The 23,294-nt window shown below is 39.0% G+C and overlaps 1 protein-coding gene across 1 annotated transcript in view; it reads right to left on the bottom strand.

Moving 5' to 3' along the window:
- The window catches only part of LOC116310778 (A kinase (PRKA) anchor protein 6), a 175,576-nt gene that overhangs the window by 124,758 nt on the left and 27,524 nt on the right, over nt 1-23,294 (bottom strand). Inside the window, exon 7 of the mRNA XM_039603722.1 lies at nt 22,148-22,350. Within this exon, the coding sequence (XP_039459656.1) occupies nt 22,148-22,350 (203 nt within the window). The remainder of the gene's footprint in view (nt 1-22,147; nt 22,351-23,294) is intronic.

The raw sequence follows: 23,294 nt of genomic DNA, 5'->3' as shown, positions 1-23,294 counted from the left end.
GCAACTTAATTAACATAATTAAAAAGCAATGTAAGAGAATAAAGCTGTGAAAAGGCAAGTTATTCCATAGTAGGCCTGCACGCAGAAAAGTACCGTGTATTTATGATTTTGAAAAAATTCTGATTTTGATGAAATTTGTGCATTACTGAAATTTACTTTCAGCTAAATTATTTCTTTGTTTCTTGTTATAACCTGACTTGTTACCCCCTTATTTAGTGTAACTCCCTTTAAATATGTGTATGAAAACATAATTACATTGTAATTTCAAATAAACTACACTGAAATTCATTTAATTAGAGTGAATTATGCCCTTGTATTATAAGGTGTTGTTGAGTCTACAAATCTCCATACAAAGAATGGAAATATGAAATTATAACCCAGTGTCAGCAGAATCCACACATCCAAACATGCATTGCCTCTTGTTATATTTTGCTCTGTCCATCCCTCCATCATCCTCCATCCATCCCTCCATCAGGTAGAGTGACCTTGTATTTCATTTACTGATAATTACATGGATTTATTCCACCGAGAGGCTTTAATTAGAATGCTAGAAATATTGATTGCCTCTATCATCTCCCTCTCTCCTCTCATCCACACATTGCACCTTCACTCTATCCCTCCATCCATCCATCCCATCCTGCATCGGCACCCAAACTGCTTGAGAATGAGGAAGAAGCAAAGTACTATGTTAAAAAGGAGAGAGAAGGGAGAAAGAAAAACGGGGAAAGCAAAGGAAAGAAAAGAGGGATGTGGTGATAAATGAAGGAAATATGGCACATGTGAGCAGAATACAGTTGTGCTTTACTCTTTTTGTGGGTATGCTAAACACAAATAAAATGCCTTGATGCAACTGTTTTTGTGATTTCGTAGTACAGAGAGAAAAATAGATTATAAGAAAAATAAATTATGCTGGTTGTAAAGTTAAAGTTAAATTAGTAATTATCCTTTTTTATTGAAATGCATGTCTCATTTTTTCATATTTAAATACATGTTATTACTATTTTGTAATTAGGTGTATTTTTTGTAATTTTTGTAAACACAGGGTTTTTAATCAAAACACATTTACTCCAAAAGCAGGCAAACACTGTCGTGAGTGACTGATGATGACTTGTTTTAACTTTTTGTTAAAACTTCAAATATCACACCACAAACAAGGGACCTACCTCAAAAATGACCTACACAATTAGACAAACTGTTCAGATTCTAGCAGTGTACAACTAGAGTTAACTGGTGGTTCAAGGTGTTACGCATCCACCCACCACTAGCTGGGGCTGCAGACAGAACCCCTCTCTTTCTGAGTCAGGAAGTTCTAAATAAGCAAGGTATGATTGATGATAGCCACGCAAACCCTGCGTGAGAACATATAAAATACCACACATTTCAGAAACATTTAAAATGTGATTTGGTTACTGACAAATTAGATTCACAGTTTGAAAATTCTCTTAAACACACACACAGTATTTGTACAGACAAGGACCAGCCTCAGCCAATACACAGACTGTTTCTGATCTCCCTTAGGAGCATCGCCACTATCAAACCAAATATTTTAAGAATACGCTGCTGTGACACTACAGTTGTACTCAATACAGTGTTAATAGTTTTTCTGTTATATAGTCAGTTAAATGTTTGAGACATATTTCCTACCTCAGTCATTCTCTGTGCTAAAGATTGTTACCAAACAGCAGAGAAACACCATGCTAAAAGAATAATGGACTTCTTTAGATGGACTTGATTCAATTAGGACAGTAATGCACTAACAAATTGACCACATCGGATTTAAAAGTTGGTCATACGTCCAGAAGTTGAATTACAGAAGCTGCAAATTTAACCAGTAGCAACAAGCCTATTCGCTACCAGCTCTGTTTGTGTGTTGGTATTAGACACTGAAGGCGTGCGATCACATGGACTCAAATGATTATTCATTAGCAATTTGATAGTTAATTATATCTGTAAGTTATGATCATAAATGCAATGTGGGAATGCAAAGAATCTACTGTTGTGTATGGGGCAGGGAGGGGAAAAAAGAAAACAGAGAGAGCAAAATTAAATGAATGTTCAGCCGAGCTAACAGGCCTGCTGACTTTATTTTCTGCTGGCCAAAGCAGAAAGACGCCGCTCAGTTTTTTTTTCTTTTTTGATGTTTGATTAATTATTTTGGTGCCAATCCATTTCAGCTTCCCTCCATATTTAATTAAAATATCATTTTAAAACATAATTAAGTTTTTAATCCGACTGCGAGTGAGTCTCCTGCAAAGCAAAGAGGACTCCTCTCTCCCTTTTTTCTCTCTCTCTCACCCTGTCGGCAAATTGGAGGCTGCCTGCGGGCTTCATACACAACCACACGCACAAACACACACACAAGGTAGAGTGAGCAGTGTTACTTTCAGTTGCTACTAAGGCAGAAATGTGAATTCTCCTTTAGCATCGACACATTCAGACCAACCTGAGCTGTATAGTATGTGTGTGTATATGTGTGTGTGTGTGTGTACGTGTGTATGTGTAAACACCCAGCATGTGGCCTGGCGGCTGCTGATGGCCAAGCTAATTATGCATGAAATCAAATATGATTTAAAAAACAACTTCACAAGAAACTCCTGCTACAATGCCATTTCTCACACATGCACACAGACACACACACACACAGACTCAGCAGGAGAGAGAGGCAGATGATGGTGATGAGTGAGTGTGTGCTTTTGTCTCCCGTGTGCGTAGAAGGAAGACGGAAAAGTGCAGCAACAAAAGATGAGCTCTGTGGAATCATATTCCCACTTGTTTTATTTGAATGGCAACTGTTACTATTATGTATCTTTTTCCTTTTTAATAAAATCCATTAAGGAATAATTACAGTTTGTTTCAACCTACAGTATTTGAAACTGACAAGCCTACTGTAATTCCATGGGTCCTGCTACCTTTGCACATATCAACTCCATTGTAAAGATTTAACAAAGTCATGCAAAAGAGCATAAAAAAGCATATATAGCAGCTTGATCACTTAATGAAATATGAAACATTGTTATACATTAAATGCAAAGGTACTGTATCATAAGCAGTAAAGCTCTGCCACCTCCAATGACACAGTGCTGCTAATGGATCATGACAATAATCCTACAAAGGCATTCTACACTTGTGTTGCTTGGCTGCATTCTGGTAGGATTAATTGCTCAGAGTATCTGCCAACTCATTCTAGTATTACTTATTTTAATTTTCCAACCAGCTAGCCCTGGCTCTGCCTATCTGTGCTGCTTCTACCAACAGAAGCTGGTGTGGTCCTCCAGAGTCTCTTGTTCCACAGTGGGTTGGACTCCAGCTCTACTATGTTGGATTGTAGAGAGAGAGGGTTCTTTGGAGGGCTACTAGAACTAGCAGGTTGATTAGTGCACTCCTTTTCCAAACTTACCAAGGCTGCAGAGAAGATCAGCAACTCTCAAACAGTAGAGTCAGAGTCCAACCGTGGGTGGAGAGACTTACTAGAAGCTACTGTTGTGCATTTGTTACCAAGCAGGTCTACTTATATTCACTGAGAAGCTTTTATGCAGTATTATTTATTAATCCTTTCAAGAGAGCATGGATTCACCCCCTTTCCTTTGTGTGCTTGTACACATGTAGTACAGAGTCATTCAGGAAGTGGAGAAGCTTAATCACCTGAGGTCAGTATTTTTTTTCTGCCGGTATTGAGATGCTCTTTACATAAACACAACTTATTTTGCAAAAAAAAGACAAAATTTTTCAAAGCTTAAGTGCTGTGGCCATATCAAATATGGCACTTCTGATTTCTATGGGGAAAAAAAGCATTATTTCATGCCTGGCTGAGTTCAGGACATTAAAAATGCAGCGGGCTCCTCCAGAATCAAATTACCTTGAACTGATTCAAAGGCTTCTCATATCCATCACCATGCACTGTGTGGTCCCCAAAACAAGCAAATTAGATGTGGCATTTATTTACGTGACGGGTGGCAGAGGGGGAATTAAGATTTTGGGGGGTAAATTACAGGTAATTAAGGTCCATTCTGTGTAATTCTCAGCTATTAGAAGTAATTTGACGGCGATCGTCTGGGACTGAAATTAATGTGTGACGTGACAGAGAGAGGAGAGTGCGTGCATGGTTCACCTTTTCATTTATTTTACTTCTTTGTCTAGATTCACCTCCTTTTACTCCACCTCCAGCCCACCGCTACCTCCTCTTCTTCTCCTTCCATCTGCCCGGGCTTTTCGTTTTGTTCAAGGACACCAATCCAGTTATTTTCAATATCAACATAAATCAAAACTAACGCATGTGACACAGTGGCTACAATCCTCAAACACTACTGACTGATACAAAGTGAGATGAGGGATGGACGGAAGGGGGAGGAGGAGGAGAACAACATGGGAGAGGTAGAAAATACGAAATAAAGGGACTTCTTAGAAAGAAAGAACGAAAGAAAGAAAGAACAGCTTGGCCTTGGTCTTTCTGACAGCAAAGTGCTTTACGGCTGTTGGCATCTGCCACAATATGCCACAATCGCCCCCGAGGGCTTTCTTTACTGGATTATTATGGTTGCCAGGGTGACAATGCCACACACTAGCTCCAATGAAAAAAAAAAAAAATGTATTTATTTTTTTAAAGCCTCAAATTAGCAAGGGAGAAAGTTAACCCACTCCTTAGCTGGGACTTTATCTGGATATTTTTTCCAGCCTCATTAGCCGTGGCAGAAAAACCCAGTTCAACCAGTAGGATCAGTTGTCTTAAATCAGCAGCTGCTGTAACAATGCCTGTGAGGGCGTTTGTCACTACCACAGTGTCCCAATAACCCCAGGAAACAGCAGTGTCTTCAGGGGCAGTATGAAGACATTGGAACGCGGACCATTCTGAATTTTTTATATTAAATTTAAAAATCAGTAAATCAGCAATAACATTTGACTGTGACAAAATATATTTGACTGACTCTTAGAAATAATCCTAGGTTTGGCTGGGATTCTGATCACAGCATTTTGTTGATGTTATCAATTTGCTTAATTGCATTCAAAGTCAATTCAAAGAAAGTCTCAACACTCTGCGCCATGTCGAAAAATCTCTTACGCCTATGTGGGCAGTAATTAAGCAAATAAACCTCAAATTCATTTGTCACTAGGACATAAAAACTGCATGTATAGATTCACCAGTAGCCTGACATCACCTTCTCAGAAATGTAACCATGTGTCACGCTGACGCAACCTAATATGATTGGGAGATTGAGGAACTACTGAAATGGATGTGAGAGAATGTACAAAGTGGAATAAAATGTGGTCAAATATATATTTGGCTTTGTAAAATAACAAAAAAAACAAAGAGTAGGGGACCTGGGAGGGAAAAAAGTCCCAGCTTTTCTTTCATGGCTGGCACCGCATGTAAAACACCAGGACACGATGCCAAATGAAGACATAATGCATCACACACAACTATAAATGCTGGGAGTGACATCGATCACTTAAGTAGGTTATGGCTCTACAAAGACTTCCATCTAAAGCAGTTGTTAGCTGTGGTGGAATTCTCCCATAGATTTAAATTCGTTATTCTTTGTGTGCTGTTTTCAATTTTCAGCTTGCTGGTTAAACAAAAACTGCAATGTCAATGATTTTGTATTCTTTATGGCAACAAGCATATATGCACAAATAAGCAATCGCCTGTTGTTGCAGTTTAGTAAGGTTGGCCAATTCTATTGAGTTTTCAATTCAGTTTTATTTAAATAGCACCAAATCACTACAATAGTTGACTCAAGGTGCTTTATATTGTAAGGCAACAACCCTGCAATAATAGAGAGAAAACCCCAACAATGAGACGACCCCTTATGAGCAAGGACTTTGGCAATAGTGGGAAAGAAAAACTCCATTTTAACATGAAGAAACCTCCAGCAGGACCAGGCAGGGGAGGGACAGCCATCTTCTGTGACTGACTCGAATAAGCCCAAACTATAATTTTATCAAAGAGGAAAGTTTTAGGCCTAATTCTAAAAGTAGAAGGTTAGAAACTGGGAGCTGCTTCCATAGATGAGGACATGAAAGCTGAAGGCTATTTTCATATGTATATAGAATGTGACTAAGGCCACAGTCCCACAAGCATAAAGACTGGATGTTAACTGTCTGGTGACCATCAATTCAAAGGAAGAAAAAGAGTACTCCTCAACTAGATATGAGTGGTTGCTGGCAGTTTCTGTGAAACTCAACGCTAAAAAAGGCCTGCAAATTCCACAGGCCTAAAGCACAGTCAATTGATATATATCTCAAATGTCAAAGTACGGAAAAATGTGATCACAGTAATTGAAATTGCCTATCTTCTTGGATTATTAACACAGCTGGGTCTACCAAAAATTATTCTAAAAAGGGAAACTCAGAAAGAACTCAGAAGTGAATGACCAGATATTGAGTGTTGTTGAGTGTTGTTGCTGACCAAGTGCTTGGCTTTATGGTTAATTCCAGGACAATTACTTTAAACATTCAATGAAGCAAAAGTTATCCCAAAAAGGTTTTTTGAACTCAACAGTGAATTCAGTGGACTTCAGTGCCATTCCCAGGACATGGCAGAAGAGCAGGCTGACAGCAGGAAAGTGAAGCATAGAACATAGAACATAGAAAAGCCTTACTGGAAGGTTTCCAACATCCATCCAAGAACTAAGGCTGTTGGAGAGCAAAGGGAAACCAAACACAGTTCAGATTCCTAATAAATGTGTCGCTAAGTACTGTGTTTTTATTCATATTTCTACTACGTTGTTTTTTCCTACTCACTGTTTAGCTTTGCTCCTGTTTTTTTGCAAATCCAAATTTATATCTGTTATATCTATTATCTTTGCATGAAGCTCTCATGTATTTAACTGTTCTATATAGCTTCACAGAAAATTCGGGTATGATGAATACACGTCAATAACAGCACATATTTGTGCTTTACGTCTGAAGATTTAAGAAAACCAGAATCTTACACACCTTACTAGCTGCATGACTGTCAAAATGTGTGTTCTTAAAAAGCAGACATATAAACGGGGTTTCTATTAGACAGCAAAGCAAATACATCATGAGTCTAACACAGAGCAGAAAGGAGTTATTGCACCTGGATTAGCTGAGTGTTTTACTTTTGTCTCTTAGCAAGAGTCAGCCTGTCAGATGGCAGGAAAGTCAACCAAGGGCACTATTTCATATTTAATATTTAATATGCTCACCTAATCATGCTCAGCCTTGGTGTGTGTGTGGGGTGGGTGGGTTTGGGAGTGTGTGTGTGTGTGTGTGTGTGTGTGTGTGCATAGAGGGAGCGGGTGAGTCTAAGTGGGCGTTGTCTCTCTGTCAGTCAGCATTTGTGGCTTGTCTGCAGGTTATTTAATGATTTTACACTCAAGTGATTTATCATAATTTTTCCAAGACAATCTTCTATTATTCTTTGCTTTCATCTCTCACACTCACTCTCTTTCTTTCAGACACACACTTTCCCTCTCAGTTTCTCTCTCCCACTCCCTCGCTCTCCCTCTGCAGCGGCATCATCCAACTCCTTGGTCAAAGTGGAATAATTGTCAATGAATATTTAACAAGGTTTCAGATGGTGGGATAGACATCATCCTCTCTCTCTCTTTCACACACACACATACACACACGGTTCTCTGTGATCCAGGCAGAGGTTAGCGATACGGCGTGGTCAGTGGTGCGTACAGCAGCCAGTGGATTAGCGGAGCAGAGATGATGAAGGGCAGAATAAGTACTAAATAAACACCCTCTGCTTTCGCTCCACATACAGTAACGCAGCTCAGCGCCAGCAGCCATTTCTCAGCAGCCATTTTGTGTCCTTCTCGACCCCCCTTCGCCGACTGGACTCCTTTTACTGGAGGAGATCATGAAATCGTAATTAACCACCAGCGGCATTTGTAATTTCTAGTCCGGTGCGGATCTGCTGTGTGGAGTGTTTGAAATATTCACCGTTTGCCTAGTCTGGAGAGTCCAGATGTGTCTGAGAGGTTGCAGGTTTAACCATGACATTAAGAGGCAGTGAGGTACCCTTGAGCCCTGAGGTCCTCAAGGACATCAAGGAAACATGTAAAAACAGCAGCCTTGAAAACAAATGCATGTTGTACAGTGTCTTGACTGTCCATAAAGATGGACAAAGTATTATGATCAATACAGGTTTAGGGCCAGGTGATAAAACAACAAAAATAAATGTTGTGAAATAACTTTCCTTGAGACATGGTTAATATAAAGTCAGTAGAACTCGTTCCATCTGTCAAGGATTTCGTGTTGTCTCTGACAAACAACACAAAAGGTCAATGATAATGAGGATCATGACCCAATAATGTGGCAAGAGTAGAGCTACAGCAACGTTAGGCTGGGTTAATGGTAATGCTGTGCTAATGTTTGGGTTACTGCAGGAATTTGGTAATTGTGCGGTATTTGGGCTATTTAAAGGCTAACAAAGAAGTAGAGTAGCATACACTGGGTATGAAACTGGGTTTATAGCACATTCCCAAAGATGGCCGCTAATACCATGACAAGGCATGATTGCAGCAAATAGTTAAAAATGTTGTGTTCAAGTGGCTAATTAAAGTAAGTACAAAAGAAGCAAAAGAATTTTAAGTTGACATTGTAACCTCTTTAGCAAATAGCTGCAAATTTCAATATCAGGCACACAAAGAATTTGATCGTCTCACTGGTGTTGCATGTGAGTTCACTTATCAATACAGAACTATTATGTAGGCATTTTTGAGGAGTTTAAGGCTCTGTAAGTACAAAGCTCATTAATGTCAGCAAACAGACCTTTTTATCTCTTTATGAACCCATTCAAATTTTTATAATGTTGATCTTATCCAACTTTAATGATGTGGTTGGAATCAGCTAGTACTTTCACCTTCTCAGTTATGAACACTTAAAATATATTTTTAATGCTAAGATTTTAATATTTGAGCCATTTAAACAATGTTCCAACCGTCTCGGTCAATAAAATGAAACAATATTTCAGTCTCATTTTTGAATGCCAATTATTAAAACACTAGGCTTCAGCTAAAACTAAAGTATTAATGGAGGCGTTTTGTATCATGTCTTTTTATAACTTAGCATGAAAGTAGATACATGAAAGCAGACAAATAAACAAAGTAATTTAAAAAAAACTACATCTGTTTTCCAGAAAACACAAATATATGGCAGTATGGTATACTATCACAGAATCAACTTCTATTATTTATCAAACTTTTATAGATGCAGCTTTAATACAAAACACTTGAATTCCTCTCTCTCTCTTTCTCCCTCTCTCATTGTAATCAGCAGCCCTTACAGCCAATCTGCTGGCCATAAAACTGTCTGCAGCCTGATGATGTACAGCTCACAGAATTACCTTATCTGCCTCTGATTTACTGTGCCTCACAGGTAGAGAGACAAAAACAGCCTCCACACCTCTGTCACATCCATCCATCCATCCCTTCACCCCCCCCATCCCCTCGTACATCCTGCATCCCCCCTTTTCCACTCTTCAACCTTGCTTTTATCACTCTTCTATCAATTCCTCCTGCCTTCCTCTCATCTTTTGTTCTTCATTTCTTCATTTGTGCCGCCATCATTCTCCTCTAGTTTTTTTCCACTAGTAAACCTTATTCTATCCATCTCTTCTCACTCCTTCTCACCGTCTGTTTTCATCTGTCTTTTTCTAATCCACATTTTGCTTCATCTCTTAATTGGGTGAGCCCGGTTCTTACCATTCTGTCCACCTTTCACTTCTTCTGCTTTCAATGCTAAACGTCAATGCATTTATTTTAGCTTTTTTAGTCTTTTTAATGTCAGTTTCTCTATCCCTTCATCGCCCCATTTCTTCTCATTTCTCTACCGCTTACCTATTTTTTTCATGTCTTCCTTTACTATTTTCCATTTTTCTCATCCTCCTTGTCTTCTTAAGCGTTCTCTCCTTCCTCCCTTCCTCTAACTATTTTTTTTACTCAGTCGCCCCCATACAATTTCTTCGGCCCGTTTTCATTCCATCACCTCTCTATTTTAGTCCAATCGCTTTCTATCTATTCCCCCTCGTGCTCTCATCTTGTCGCAGTCATCTTAACATTTATCTTGTTGTTTGTCCCCCCACACATCCTTTTCTAATCTGTCCTTCCATTCATCCTGCTTTTCTTTTTTCTTCCTTTCAACATTACATCCCCTTCTTCCCTCCTTCGGCTTCTCACATGGCTACTTCTCTTTTCTTTTTCTCACCATCCATTATTCTGTTCATCACTTTTCTTTCCGCTCTCTTTTGCCTCCTTTTCATTGTAAAAAAAAAAGAAAACAGCTCTGCCTGCCCTGCTGTTCGGCTCTTCACCGACATAAACAAAAAGAAAAATCTTTTTGGAGGTACCCGTCACAAATGACGTACACAAACACAATTTCTAAAATAGTTTTAAATGGTGCAAAAGACACACATCTAGACACACACTCACATAAATTCGGCATCAGAGGCTCTGACAGTAATTACAGCCTACAGTGGTCCTTGTTGTCTTTTATTTAAGAACAAGATGGAGGATCTTTGATCAGAAACTGAGACAGAGAGGGTGTGTGTGTGTGTGTGTGTGTGTGTGTGCTCTTGCACAAAGTGTGTCCGCCTTGATGTATGAATACAAATGACTGAAATGATATCAAAATGTGGTTTTGATTGTGGATTTGAGAGGAGAAATGGGGAGGGGGTAATTAAGTCACCAGGAGGCCAGTATCTAGTTGTGTGTGAGTGTGTGTGTGATTGTGTAAAACAGAGAGAGAGAGAGAAATAGAGCTGGAGAGTCCGTCTGTTCATAAGTGTTTGTGTTTTATGTGTCTATTTTGCGTGTATCTGCAATAGATGCGTCAATTTATATTCATGTGTAAGTTCACGTGTCCGTGAAATGTGTGTTTGTGTGTTTGTGTGTCTGTGTGTGCGCGAGTGGAGTGTGGGTGTTTGAAAACATGTGTCTGGTTTTTCATCAGAGCAGAATTCCTCTGCCAACGTTCCTTAATGAAAAATAAATAGCGTCCACTGTTTCAGAGCATCTTTTCAATCAGCTGGAAAATACCCAAAGCAGTAAGAGACAGGAGGTTTTTACGTCTCAACTGCTCAGTAGAGATCAAATCACCATCCAATTTTACTCAAAGAAAAAAACATTTTAGGGCTCTTAGTTTGGAAAACAATGTGTTTCTGTCTGGTCTTCATTCATTTTTCCGTCAACAAAGTTTTGCAAATTAGTAGAAACTATTAAGAATGATACCTTTGTATTCAAAAAACATGACAATGAATAATCTGGACTCACAGTAAGTGTCTCATTCACTCACCTGAACATCCGTAACAGCTACTTCCTAATTCTGTTTTACGGGTCTTTCTGGGCCTGACCGAGGAGGGCCTTGGTTGGCTGGCCCGGTTTCCCAATCTCTGCTTATTTACCTTCTAAAATACACCATACAGTTAATTCTGTTGAATATGTACATAAGACTCAAACTCCTAGTTCCTAGTTTTAAATGCTTCCTCCGCACTAGCCTCCACCTTTTTTTTTCAAGTCAGGCTACTTTGTGTTCATAACGTTGTCCTTTTTCGCTCACTGAAAAAAAAAAAATTCCACAGTTATTTCTACAAATAGATGAATAAAGCCCCGGGTTCCACTCTTTATTACGAGTATGCAAACTCACTGATGTAAGACAGTTTTTTTTAATGCTGCTCCTTCACTCTGGATGAGTGGATCAACTTTATTTTTTTCTAAATAACTAAACTTTTACATAAAAAAAATGCACACCTGTATGGTGAAAAAATTCCCCTCTGCATCCCACCACTAAGAGAAAGCTGGAGGTGAAAAGCCCAAACTTCTTCTTCTTCTTCTTTTTAATTTTCCACCAACCAGAGTCGAGCTGAAGGAAGCAAACTCATTTCTCCGCTCTCCAGGCGTTGGCTCGTTAACCAACTGCTCTGCCCAACGCTGCCACCGCTTTTCCTTCAACTTTCATCAAACTCAACTACTTCCTCTAATAATCACCACCGCCATATCCGTGTTTAACAAGGTAATATGACACAAACCATCTGTAGCTTCAAAAAAAAAAGGAAAAAAATAACACCCACTTTACATATTCACTTTTACCATCCCCATAATTAAATATTTGAGAAATATCAGGAATGGAAAATTAAAACAGAAAAAGCCCTGTGCCACCACTATCAATTTATTCCCTCTCTCAGAGTGCATTAGAAACGTCAGATTGCCGTTGGCAAAGACACAGAAAGAGCTTGGTGGTTTTTTTAAGCTCACTTTATAAATTACATTTTGGAGTGCTTTGGCATGCTAATACCTGCTGCCACGGAGAGCAGACAGCGTTAATTATTTCTTATTGGGATCGGCGGCGATTATTTGCATATTTCATTTAGCTGTTATAGACGTTGCAGGTGGGAGGGAGGAGAGCAGGGGCGTGTGAGACACTTTTTACTTTGTGTCTCAACAACTTTTGGATTAAAAAAGAAAAAAACGGTGGATTCACTGACCGTATGTGTTTGGAGGAGCATTAATTTAGGCTGATTTCAGTCATTTCCATGAGCTGCGGCAGATTATTGGTGATAATTAACAAAATTAGCTTTCAATATCACGCAGGCTTTGATGCAAAAAGGTCAGAAAACAGTTTTAAGAACTTCAGCGTGCTGAACTTTATTCGACTAAAGCATCAATTATAACATCATTTATACTCAATTGGCTTCACGAGCGGCTCTATGTGAGGACGACAGCAGGGGAAAGTCAAAGTTTCTAAGAGTTTAAGAACTGGAAAACAGACGTGTCATTTATACAAAACATCATCATGAATTCATCGTGAATACATACGCACTTAATGAGGGATTACAAAACCGGAAAACGTCCATAGCACGTTGTATCAACACGAACAGAAAGTTTCGCTCTGGCCGACGATCAGCTTTAACTTATACATGAAGGTCAACCATTTGGTCAAAACATCAGGAAACTTTTTAAATGTAACTAATTAAAATTCATCAATAATGTTTTTCAGTTTTTATTTTTACATTTAAAAGGATATTTGGTGTCTTATATGTTATGAAATTTAAGTTGCTGTATTTAGAGTAGGTATACTTTCCTTTAGTAATACTTTTGTTGTCTGGTATAATTCTGTGATATCTATCCTCATCCGGCTGGAGCCTGTCCCAGCTGTCATGGGGGCAGATGGATAATGACCCAAAGCATAATGCAACCCAAAAGTGTAACAAGGAAAAAAAATGGGATCATCTTCAATGACCAATCAGTCACATGATTTCAACCCCAAAGAGCATGTTTTTGGCTACTGAAGACAAAACTGAATGCAGAAAAACCCACAAACAACTGCAGCAACTGAAGGTGGCTTCAGTGACGGTTTAGCAACTCAAGGGAGAAAACACAACATTTTGTGATGTCCAGGATTTGTAAGCATCAAAGTCTTTATATTTAAATTTATGTTAGCTTGTCCCATCGATTATGAAACTCTGAAAATAGGAGAGTGTGTATAAACATGGCTGCAATTTTTACACAGTTCATGCTATTTTTTGGGAAAACCCATTGAATTAAAGCTGAAACCCTGCACTTCAGTCACATTTTGATTGTTTGGTTTATAGTCCTCTGTGGCCATGTACAGAGGTGAAACTACAAAAAATGTGTCTGCGTCTCAAACATTATGGAGGACACTGTATCCCTAATCCAGCACACTTTCATCTTTTTATTCATATTTAACAACCTACAGTGTTGTTGGTGTGAAACTTGCTTGCTGCGTCACATGAAAACCCTCCAGGTGTAAGCACCAAGTTTTATCGCTTTCAAATGACCTGGAAATGCAGCTTGCAGATCTTAAACCAGGGATTAACACCAACACAGATTTTTTTTTTAACACAAACTATCTTGATATAGTGTCACTGCGTGGTTAAACTAACTCCCAAACTTCCTAACTTTAATCTTAATTTATGTAAAGTGCTGTGTGGTGGAGCTCCGGGAGCGGGACAAGCCGTCTGATTGGCTATATCAGGTATCAGGCAGGAGTCCAACACTCGGTAATTTGATTTAAAAAGCTCGTAATAACCTGAGGTCAATATTTAAATCACTCAGAGGGGGAGATGAGCCACTCTGCATGTTCAGGATGCTTCGGTCTCCATGCTCAGAGTCAACCAAACCTGGATCTCTATCACCTCCACTCCTCCAACACCTCCTCCACTGCCCGGGCTCTTTTCTTCTGCTTCTTCTTACCCTTACTTTAGCCCCCTTTCCTCTCCATGTGACTTCTTCACTCCTCAGTTTCAAAAATACTCAGCGGTGTTCAATGCTCTGATATCAGAGGTAACTTAAACAAAAGGAGCAGTTCCATTTCTCTGTTTCAGCTCCTCCTGCTTTCTTGCATTTGCTAAAATGACTAAATTATAGCTGAATTTTGAATCATGATATTTATAGGAATTTGAGCCCTACAATAAATCACCACCATTTTTCATTTCAGGTGGAGCTCTGCTCTCGAGCATATCACCGCTTGCTTGTGACATCCGTGACACTCTTCACCCATTCGTTTTTCACTTGCTTTGACTTTGACTCATGTTTCATATGGGCACGTTTAACTGAGGCCTTTTATCCTTCAGATACATTTTCATGGTAACAAATTTGTGCTTGGTAAAGTCATTTAATGTTGTAAGGTGTGTTGCAAACGACAGAGTTAGAAATAGTGGATGCTAAACCTCTACTGAATATTTCACCTCTTCAAAGTCTGAGTTTGGTTGGTTTTTTTCCGTCTTTCATCTGCTACCAGTCTGTAAGGCAACAGACTGGCTCTTTATCTGACCCCACCTTGTTTCATTCTTCTTTCACTACCTACTCGCTGTATTCCCCTCCCCCCTTCTCTCACTCTCTCCCCTCCTCTCCCCCCCCGTCCTTCTCTGTGTGGTCTGTAGGGTGAAATGGAGGCCTGGGGCCAACAAGCTGTCTCCACCAGCCACACTGATAAGACACACACACACACACACATACGCACACAGTCAGAGTCACCATACAAGTGCCAACAGTCACAATCACAAATGTACAAGTGCTTTACACACACACACACACGTTTTTTTACACAGCTCATACTCTGTGAGGAGCCACCTATGGAGGCCACTTAGCAGTTTTACCTGTAAATTTCTCACTCTTACACAAACTTTAATAAATGGTTCTACAGTATATTTGTGTTTAAAACTGAAACATGAGAAAAAAATGTGTGTCCTTGGGGAACGGGGGGGATAGGCGGATGGCCAGGTGTTAGGTTCAGCTCTCTAATAGGATTTGTTTCCCCCCATGTCCAAAGGGACCAGCCTTTGGACATGAGGGCTGGTCTAATGTCAACAAATCAACTTCCTTACAACGCACCATCCATGACACACCTCAAACTCACACCAACCCCTCCGAACCCCTCGGGAGAAATTGGCATGTTTCCCACACGTGAAAGATGAATTTGATGTATATGCAGCATTTGAGCATCACTTGGCAAAGTTGTAGATTTTAAGTATGCACACCAAAACACCTGGAGCAGATGAAAAATATGGGGAAATAAGGATGAAATTTAAGTGTTATTGCAATTAAGACAAATTTTTATTCAAATTAATTTTAAGTCTGCCCCTCTAGGGTTAGGGTTAGTAGGCTGTTAGATGTATGGCTGTTTCACACAGTTAGGCACTGACCTGCTTTAAAAATTGTAATATTTATTGCTCAAACAGCCAGTGTACTGTTTATTATACCTCTATTTGCATATATCTAATTCACTGCATGTATCCTATACAGTTGACTTTGTTTGTCAAAAGAACGTTAGCGGATCAATGCCAGTCTTTTTGTAGTGGTTCACAAACTCTTCACTGCCCTACAAACGGGAGAGTGGTGTTTTTATTCCTTGGGGTGAACTTAGTGTGCAACAGTAACAGGGTGGATGGAACATTTCAAATTAACATTCACCAGGACCAAAGCTTTTCACAGCAGAACACTGCATTATAATGAGATGGTTAATGTTAGTCACTATACTATGGGGTGCTTTTAGGATTGTGGTAAACTGATGGTAATATAACACATTAGAGTTAGTGTGACTAAATATCCTCACCTGTTTTATTTGATTATATATTCCATTTACTTGTGGATTTCTGTGAATTTCTATAAAGAGCGACATAAATCTTGATTTATTTCATTAAAATTAATTAAACAGATTAATATTAAAATGTTTTGTTTTTGAGAAATTTCATTTCAGACTTTAGATTTACTGAGAGAAAGTTCCTCCATCTTCTCCTCCATCATGTTCATACTTTGTTCTTGTCAAATATCCCCCCACATTTGTAATACACTGTCTAAACATGGTGGCAGTTTTATAATATTTGAGTGATGAAACTCCAGAGAAAAAGATCCAGATTCAGCAGCTGTCACCAAAAACATCCATTCACCTTTTCAACACGCGCGCGTTTGTGTGTGTGTAAGTGTGTGTGTTAGCAGACTCGGTACAATCCCCTGTAATGTGACAGACAAATCCTGCTAAGCTGTTAAATATTACACTGCTTTCACACTCGTATTAAACACCTTTCTATGTCTCTCGTGCGTGCGTGCTCTCCTTTTCCATGTTCACCCACCCCTGCCAAAACACACTCAACCCTTGCCTTTGTCTTCAATATGCAACAAAATACTCTTCGCACATGTACAACAAATCTTTAAAATGCAGCGACACACTGACAAAGTCACATAACGTAATACTGTCATATGACACACACACAACCCTTTCGCTGCGAGGTGTCTCTGCTTGTGTGTGAGTCCTAATCCCCGGTGTTGGTCGTCCTGTCGCGGCGTTATATTTGCTGGTATCAGTGTATCTTCCACTTGCTGCCTAATCCAACCACCCTGGCTCTGATATTTCCTGACATTTATATGAATCACCCCTCTCTAGATGAACGGACAGAGAGAGGGAGGTGAGGGAAGGGATAGAGCTAGATGATGAAGGCAAAGATGGAGCTTGAGTGAAAGAATGGTACAAGGAAAGACATCGTGAGTCAGAGAAGGTTGTGTCAATGTAAAGGTCTACGGGGATTTAAACTGAGAGGAAATCAGAGGAGAGACAGATATCGAGAGTTATGGATGGAAGGACACACGGACAATGGAATGGTAAGGGATAATGAAGGGATGGAAAATTGGGGGGAAAGTCATTATCTTCTATCTTTCATTGATGAAAAGAAAGAGCATGAAAGTCAAAAGCAGAATAAATAAAAATCACACCACGGAAAGACAAAAAAGTCTTCAACCTTGTCAGCGACATATGTTTCCATCAATAACAACAAGCTCTTATGAGCACCAAGAGACACACACACATACGCTATTAGTCTTTGGAGGCTTGTTAAGGCTCAGCCTAATTTTATGACCTCACACCACACCTGTAGTTGCTACGGCGACCATATCAGCTAAGAATTAATAGAGGGGGAGCGAACAAGGACAAAATGCTCTGAGTCAGAAATTGAAATTTGACAGAATGAACGACACTAAAGCAAAAATATAAACCTTCAAGTTTCCAAAAGTGCAATGCAACTTATATCAGCTGCCTAATAAGCAAGTCCGTCTTAAGTGAGCTTAAGACTGACTTGAGAAAAATGGTAAAGTTGCCATGAATCTGATGTTGTTGTTTTTTTTATTTCAACAGAGCATGGTAAACATGGTGAAATCTAGAGCTGATTTTTCTGTTTGTGTTTTGATTACATGGCAGAGATCATATCTGACTTTTTCAGCATTTAGTCGATTATTTTTTGAACTTACAACTAAAAATGAAATGGCACCAAAGCCACTTTAATATTTGCCACAAAAAGGCAAACTGTGTTCATATGAAATGCTCCTATGTTAATATAAATGGTTGAATGTTAATAATATAAGTTCAGCATTGGAAAGCACCAGCATTTGTATACTGGAAACAAAACCAGTTACCTTTTGTTAATGCACTGCTTATTGACTTGGTTTGATCCTATATAGCCACTATGAAGTCATTATCACACAGTATTGTACATAATGTATAATAGCTCATTGTACAGGCATTTGATGGGGTCACTTGTCACTCTGTACCCTTTACCACAATTTGTCAACATGCAATGTTAATTCTGTGAAGGGGAATATTTTAACCCATGTTTGTTCCTCAAACCTCATGAAATACCAACTAAGAAATTAAAACTAAGCAGCACAGTGAAAACAAAGTGAAACGAAGTGCAAAACTAAAGCTCACACATCCAGGGAATAGTAGGGAGTAGTATTTCACCCTCAAATTATGTTACAGGTTATTTTTACGTTTAAGTTGTTGGCTCATGACCAGATTTCTGTATTTCTTCTTTTAGAAAAACTGTTACAAAAAGTTAAGTAATGTTATGAGTGCTATCATTATTTGCTGCAGATGCTAATGCATTTAGATAAATGTGTCTAATTATATGATATATCCAGCTGCAGAGGCACCAGCAGCCCACAGAGAAGCAGTCACATTCACTAAATTGCATGCTAACCATCTCGAGCCGGGTGTGAAATATGTCATTTGCCTCTGCTCTTAATTGCACTAAAAATGAAGATTAAGAGGATGAATTATTGATACAAGTTGGTATTTAATCTTTTGTAATGAATAGTGAATCCGCTGGTTATAAATATTGTACAAGGCTTCATAATTTGATAAATTTATTCCAATTTGCCCTTTATTTTGCCCTTTAGTCAAGGTTACGTTCATTTAAACTCCCTCTCTCTCACACACACACACGCACACACACACACACATATATGTAGACACTAATAAATACTCATGGCCACTAGTGCTCTGAAAACATGCACAACAAATGAACTGCAGTGCATCTACCTACCCTCTGCCCTTGGTCATTGTATCATTCTTTTTTACCAAGGCCCATAAACACAGATGCATGCAAGCACATAAACACAATGCCCTTGGTTGACCTTGTTCCCTCAAAACACACACACACATGCACACACATGCACGTGTGTGTGTGTGTGTAGCAGTAATTAGGCCATGCATCTGATTGTCATTAAAGAGCACTGGCAGATAATGAACACACAGTAAAGCTAGATTATTTCTTATTTCCTGCACATTATCAAGCTGTCTTATGGTGCTGAATTCACGTGACTTGTGATAATAAAAAAAGTGAAATGTTACCAATTATCCGTAACATTAAATGCACTGAGCAAGATACTGAATCCCTCTGCGCTCACATTGCTGTGCTTCCTGATCACAGGTATACACAGCATAACATTAAAAATATGTGCGCATTAACTTTCAGATCTACTTGTAGCTAACTTTGGAGATATCCACTCTACTACAATGTGACTTAAACATTCCCGAAAGCCAGTCAACAAGAACAGCAACACACTGGAACGCACCGGAAAGAGCTCAGGTGTTATCTATGATGGTCTCATTTTCTTGTTAAAATCTACATCAAAATACAATACAATCTTAAAGTGCAATATCCACTCGCGTGTGCTGTTTGCTCAGAACTGAACATGTTTGATAGATCTCATAGCTTTGAGGAAAGTATCTGCTGAATGCACTACACAAACTCATCAATCTTGCAAGAATCATTGTTTTCCTTTTAGGTATCACCAGATATGAGGCTTGCTACTGAGTTATTTTGAGGACCAACAGACAAAACTCTGTCTCTGACGTCTTAAGATATTACCTGGAGCTGTCTTAGATACACAGACTTTATATGAGATTTACCTAACAGGACTAAAAAATAGATCTGTATACCATGAATATACTGGTTGAAATTCCGGCTGTTAGGTCTTGAGGATTCCATAAAATTTACTTCATTATTTTAACGAGTCCTCATTCATGTTTGACTTGGGAAGAGTTCACTGTTTTCGCTGTTAACTTGAGCCTAGTCTAGACTTGAGTTGAATGTTCTGAGAATGAACTTAGGCCTGGTTTCAATGAACTGCAACTTAGTCAAAAAACTTGTAAGCGGGACTTCTCCTGAATAAGAAGGGGTTTGAATTATCTTAAACTCGACTCCAACTTGCATTGAATAACTTTGTTCCTGACTTGGGCTCAGGTCCAGGTTTCATCCTTTGTACCAGTAGATAAGGTTCACTTTAAACTTGGCTTTTACTTGCCTTAAAATGCTCGCCGCATGATTTAAGTTTTTTTTTTCCTAAAAAAAATTGTGAAATATAATGAATTTTAAGCCGTAGAAGTCACTAGCTGCTCTTTCTTTAGCTTTTAGTTAATTTAATTAATGTTTGTTCCCACTTTGTCTTTTAGGCTCCCCTTTGCTGAGGCTGAATTCGGTTTTGTTTCAGCTTGTTTGTCAGTTTGCTATTTTATCTTCATTTGTGTTTGTAACAAATGTTCTTGTTAGCTCTGTATTCACCTCTTTGTATCCAGAACTCTCATTTGACTTTTTAAAAATACAAATACAAAATCCACTTTCTATTTTTTGTGTCTTGCTTTAAGTTTGATAATTTATCTATTTAAACATTATTGAGGCTTACGTCATCATTTTAATGCTACTATGTGACAAATAATAAAAATTGCTAATTATTATAGCTGTCCATTCCATGAGTGCAATTCAAACTTATTTGCATGTTTATATTAATTAGAATTTGTGTGTGCCTGGTTGATTTGCCTTTATATTTTTAGAGCAAAACAACAAGCCCCTAGCATCAGCTGATAAGGTAGCACTTCACTCTCTTGCTAAATATGATGAAATCCTTATGGACAAACTGCTAAAATCAAGGCTTAAAAACAAAACAAAGAATGACATCACTCTGACAACTTTTATCTTTTATATACAGTTTATGGTTTTGCCCAATCCAAAGTACGTACACCTCTCTATGTAGCTGCTAGACACATTAGCACATAACTATAGGTTCTACACTGGCCCAAATGTTGTTTTGTGGGCGGACAGTCGACCAGAAAGACTTAAAAGCACCTCTGGTTACAACACTGGAAGTCAGATTGTCTCCTACAGATGGAGGATCTTGCAGGATTTGTACATCGGTTAGTTTGGGTTCATTGTTCACCTGCCCAGAACAGACACGCACTGAATAATTTAAAATATCACAGAAGTATGGGAAACCTGTGATGTTGACATGCCTTGTGTGTGTTTGTGCTCTGAAGCAGCGAACAGTAATAATTCAGTGGGTTCACACCTTAGTTTGTTGTTTGGGGGTTTTACGGATCAAAGCTTTAAGTGCAGAGAGAGATTCACACAGATAATGAATGGACTGTTAATGTGCTGTGGCCAAGCAGCTAATGGACACACACACATTCACAGGAAAACACTGATACGCACACATACAAAATTACACTTTCACTATAAGATGTACACAAAACACGCACGCACACAGAGGTGGTAGCTGGCTAATGGCTGTCACTGTTGACTGATCACAGTGATCAGCCTGCTGCAGCTCTAATTGCAACTAAACAATCTGAAAACAACCAGAGTCAGGTTTGCAGGAGAAGGAGGAGGGGAGCAGAGCAATACGGAAGAGAAATACAGAAAAGAAAACAAGATGAAAGTGATTAAATGAGAATGAGGAAAGAATGAAAATGGATCAAAGGAAGGGAAATGAAAGCCCAACAGGTTGGAAAGAGGGAAGAAAGGAAGGACCTGTTTACAAAAGGATATATCCAGAACAGAAATGAGTAATAAACTTAATCAAGGAAAATGAAGGAAAATATTTTCTATAACCACAGCAAGAAAATGGGATAAAACAGCTGAAGGTAGACACATACAGGAGGAAAGAAAAACAATGAAAAATGTGATAAAAGGTAGAAGAAAGTTAAAGTCTGAACAGATGGACAAGAATGAAGGTACTAAAGGTCAGATAAAGAGTGTGAAGTGTAAAATGTAAAAAAAAAAAAAGTTTTCAGTATTCGACAAGACACTGATGTAGGCTTCAGGCAGCTTTTTTTTGCACAGTTAAGATCCAAATTTTGGGACTGCCAGGAAATAAAAATGAAATTTAGACACTGAGCAACTGAGTCCAAGTGTGTGTGTGTGTGTGTGTGTGTGTGTGTGTGTGTGTGTGTGAGAGAGAGAGAGACAGTAAGACAGAGGGATAATAGGGATCAACCAGGGAGGAAATGGAGGGATATGAATCAAGGAATAAAAAACAAACAAAAAGCAGATGAGCAGAATAACCGAAAGCTTCGAAGCTAAACAGAAAATAAAAACCACCGCTGCTATTTTTACCTTGAGGCCGTCTGCTGGGCAAGAAGGCAGGCAATTGGCTGACGGGTCCCCTGGGGCTGTGAAGGGCTCGTGTAACTGGTTGGTATAGAGGAGGCGGGCCTGGATGCAGCGGAGGGCGCGGAGCATCCAGCTATGCTGGCGCCGGATCTGCCGCTGGAGCTGATCCCATTGGCTGGAAACCATATGGAGGATATCCTTCAGACCTGGAGGGTGACAGACATAGGGATAAAATTGAAAAAATGAGAGAGAGCCACGGATAACACAGAGAAAGACAAACAGAGAGAGGATAATAATGAAAGGGAGAAAGAGAGACTTACGATAGTTAGGGTGAGAAAAATGATACACATAATTCCATTCCTTTATCTGACTAGTTTCAGACGAGCTTTTCTAAGACCACAATATCTTTTAAAAAGTTTTAAATCCACATTATGTTAAGTGAAAGTAACGTCATACTTTTATTTTCATCCTTAAAGGATAATTCCGGCTTATTTCGACCTGGAGCGTTTCCCTTTTAATGTGGCTTTTGTGGCTCAGAAAATGACATTTTTTGAGTGCTGCAGGTAGCTTGCAACAGCTGCTCTGATACGAATCTCTACAACAGAGTTGCAGAGTGCAAAGTGTGCATGATAATGGGAACCAAGCCAGGTTGAAATAAACGCTAATTATCCATTAAATGGATGGGTTACCTTTGAAACACCCCTACAAAACATAGGTCATTAGTGACTACATTCATTTACGCTTTTCAGAAAGTATAAGAACAAGCATAGTGACAAGGAAAGTGACGAAAAAGCAGGTTTTTACCATTATTCACATTTTATAAACGTATACAAGTTTTAATTCCTGGAAGTCATGAATATTTTTCTAGTGTATATAGTGATAGGTTTCACTTCCCTTGGGCTAAATCCCAGTTTCCACCCACAGGCCTGTCGGTATCCTTATTCTTTAAGCTTTTTTTTCTGTGTTGTAGGCTGCAGATAGGCTGAATGCTAATGAGGCGACAAATGGCATTCAAATTGTGGGTTTTAATGTCTTGGCTGAACGATGATTCAAGTCTCTAATTTTGCTACAAACCAGAAGTCCCTCAGGAAAGTCTCCAGATACACGGTTGCATAATAACATCAAAAAGTGATGCGAATGACCAAACCAT

This window comes from Oreochromis aureus, linkage group 19 (assembly GCF_013358895.1).
Source record: "Oreochromis aureus strain Israel breed Guangdong linkage group 19, ZZ_aureus, whole genome shotgun sequence".
Lineage (NCBI taxonomy): Eukaryota > Metazoa > Chordata > Actinopteri > Cichliformes > Cichlidae > Oreochromis > Oreochromis aureus.
The sequence above is the reverse complement of the archived record's forward strand: the minus strand, read 5'-3'. Positions and strand labels throughout refer to the sequence as shown.